Here is a 2,299-nt window from a genome sequence, read left to right on the forward strand (position 1 = left end):
CCTGTGTGGCAGCAAAGTGGTGGCCAGGGGACACCTCTGTAGAGTTCTTTCTCTCCTACCACCTCATTGTGCCTTCTGGGTTGAACTCAGGTCGTCAAGGCTTGTGTCCTTGGATGGCAAGTGACTCATTTACAAAATAGGGTCACAGACACTAGTCAAACTGGTGGTGGTGGTGGTGGTGGTTCAAGACAGGGTTTCCCTGTGTAGTCCTGGTTGTGCCCATCCTCGAACTCACTCTGTAGACCAGGCTGGTCATGAACTCAGAGAGCTGCTGCCTCTGCCTCCCTAGTACTGGGATTAAGGTGTGCCCACCACCCACCAGGGTAAGAGTGGTGAAACCTTGTTTTAATTTTCATTTATGTGCATTGGTGTTTTGTCTGCATGTATATCTGTGTGAGGCTGTCAGACACACTGGAACTGGAGTTACAGACAGCTGCCACCACCACCTGGCAAGGTCCTGGGTTTGAGTCCACCATCATGGAAAAGGAGAGGGGAGGGCTGGAGAGATGCTCTGCGGTTAAGAGTACTGGTTGCTCTTCCAGAGGACCATGGCTCCGTTCCAAGAACCCTCATGACAAGTCAATCTAACTCCAGTTCCCGGGAATCTGATGCCCTCACACAGATATCCATTAGGTCAAAAGACTAATGTGCATAACATAAAAGTAAATTTTAAAAATGATTAAAATCAAGGTGGCACACATCTTTAATCCCAGCACTAGAAAGACCGTGGCAGGTGGATCACTGTTGAGTTCTCGGTCAGCTAGGACAGTTGCACAGAGAGAAATTCTGTCTTGAAAAATAAGAAAACAAACACAAAACAAAACAGGAGCAGCGAGAAAAATAGTATGTCTCATGAAGTTGGGATGGAATAATTTATTCTTCTTCTTCTTTTTTTTTTTTTAGTTTTTCTATCATGTGGGTCCTGCGGGTTGAACTCAGGTTGTCAGTATTGATAGCAAACTCCTTTATTTCTTTATTTTTTTAAAAAAAATTTATGTATTTATTATGTATACAGCATTTTTCCTGCATAAATATCTGCAGGCCAAAAGAGGGCAAGAGATTTCATCAGATGGTTGCTAGTCACCATGTGGTTGCAGGGAATTGAACTCAGGACCTCTAGAAAACAGCCCATACTTTTAAGGTCTGAGCCATCTTTTCAGCCCAGCAAACCCCTTTATTTGCCAAACAATCTCACCAATCCCCGAGTTCACTATGATTATAATTATTTTAATGATTTCCTTATCTCTATGTTTATGTTCTTTGGTGTTTTGTCTGCATGTAAGTGTGACAGTGTCAGATCATGTAGTTACACACAGTTATTAGCTGACATGTGCGTGCTGGGAATTAAACCTTGGTCCTCGGGTAGAGCTGATGGTCCTCGTAGCCACTAAGCCAACACTTCAACACCTGGTTTTTGCTTTTTTTTTTTTTTGGTTGTTTTGAGACAGGGTTTCTCTGTAGCTTTGGAGCCTGTCGTAGAGATAGCTCTTGTAGACTAGGCTGGCCTCAAATTCAACAGATCCCCCAGCTTCTGCGTCTGAGTGCTGAAATTAAAGGCGTGGGCTACAAGCACCCTGATTTATTCATATTATTGATATTTTTTTGAGACTTGATCTTTCTCTGTAGCTCTAAATGTCCTGGAACTCACTGTGCAGACCAGGCTGGCCTTGAACTCACAGAGCACTCTCTGCCAGCTGAGTGCTGAATACTATTGTTATTACTTCACTCTTACTATTATTGAGATGATCTCTTGTTACATAGTATAGACTGGCCTTGAACTTTCAGTCATCCTCCTGCCTCTGCCTTCCAAGTACTGGGATTACAGGCATGCACTCTCATGGCCAGTTGGGTTCATTTTGTTACTCTGAACCTAAGGACTTAATTAAGCATTGTGACATCCCCAACCTTTTTCTCATTTTTGGGATCCTGGTTTCTATCTCTTGCCTCTCAGATCCCAGGCTAAATCAGGTGGCCTCCGGCCTCGAGGCCCAAGGTATGCAGAGGGGACTTTAATCAGCGATTACAGCATCCTCATGGACAAGATCCGCCAACACGAGTTTGTGAACTGGCTTCTGGCCCAGAAGGGGAAGAAGATCGAGTAAGTAACTCCCTGCACCCCTCCTGTCCCCACCCAAAACTCTGCTATGTTCACACTGCCTTCTAGGAGGCCATACAGACCGTGAGGTGCACAACCCCACAGACACCTTTTAGTCAGTGAGGAGGAGGCAGTGGCCATGTCCTGAGTCTCTGACTGGGCAATAGAGATGTCTGTGCAGATGAAGTGTTCTCCTGTCCTTTA

At 44.9% G+C, this 2,299-nt stretch overlaps 1 protein-coding gene across 1 annotated transcript in view; it reads left to right on the top strand.

Moving 5' to 3' along the window:
• Window positions 1-1,953: 1,953 nt before the first annotated feature.
• Window positions 1,954-2,299, top strand: part of Gip (gastric inhibitory polypeptide) — a 41,561-nt gene continuing 41,215 nt past the window's right edge. Inside the window, exon 1 of the mRNA XM_050156714.1 lies at window positions 1,954-2,098. Coding sequence (XP_050012671.1) covers window positions 2,034-2,098 — 65 coding nt within the window. The 5' untranslated portion in view covers window positions 1,954-2,033. The remainder of the gene's footprint in view (window positions 2,099-2,299) is intronic.

The sequence above is a fragment of the Alexandromys fortis genome, unplaced genomic scaffold (genome assembly GCF_014885135.2).
Source record: "Alexandromys fortis isolate MF-2015 unplaced genomic scaffold, M_Fortis_MF-2015_v1.1 scaffold_31, whole genome shotgun sequence".
NCBI classification, from domain to species: Eukaryota; Metazoa; Chordata; class Mammalia; order Rodentia; family Cricetidae; genus Alexandromys; species Alexandromys fortis.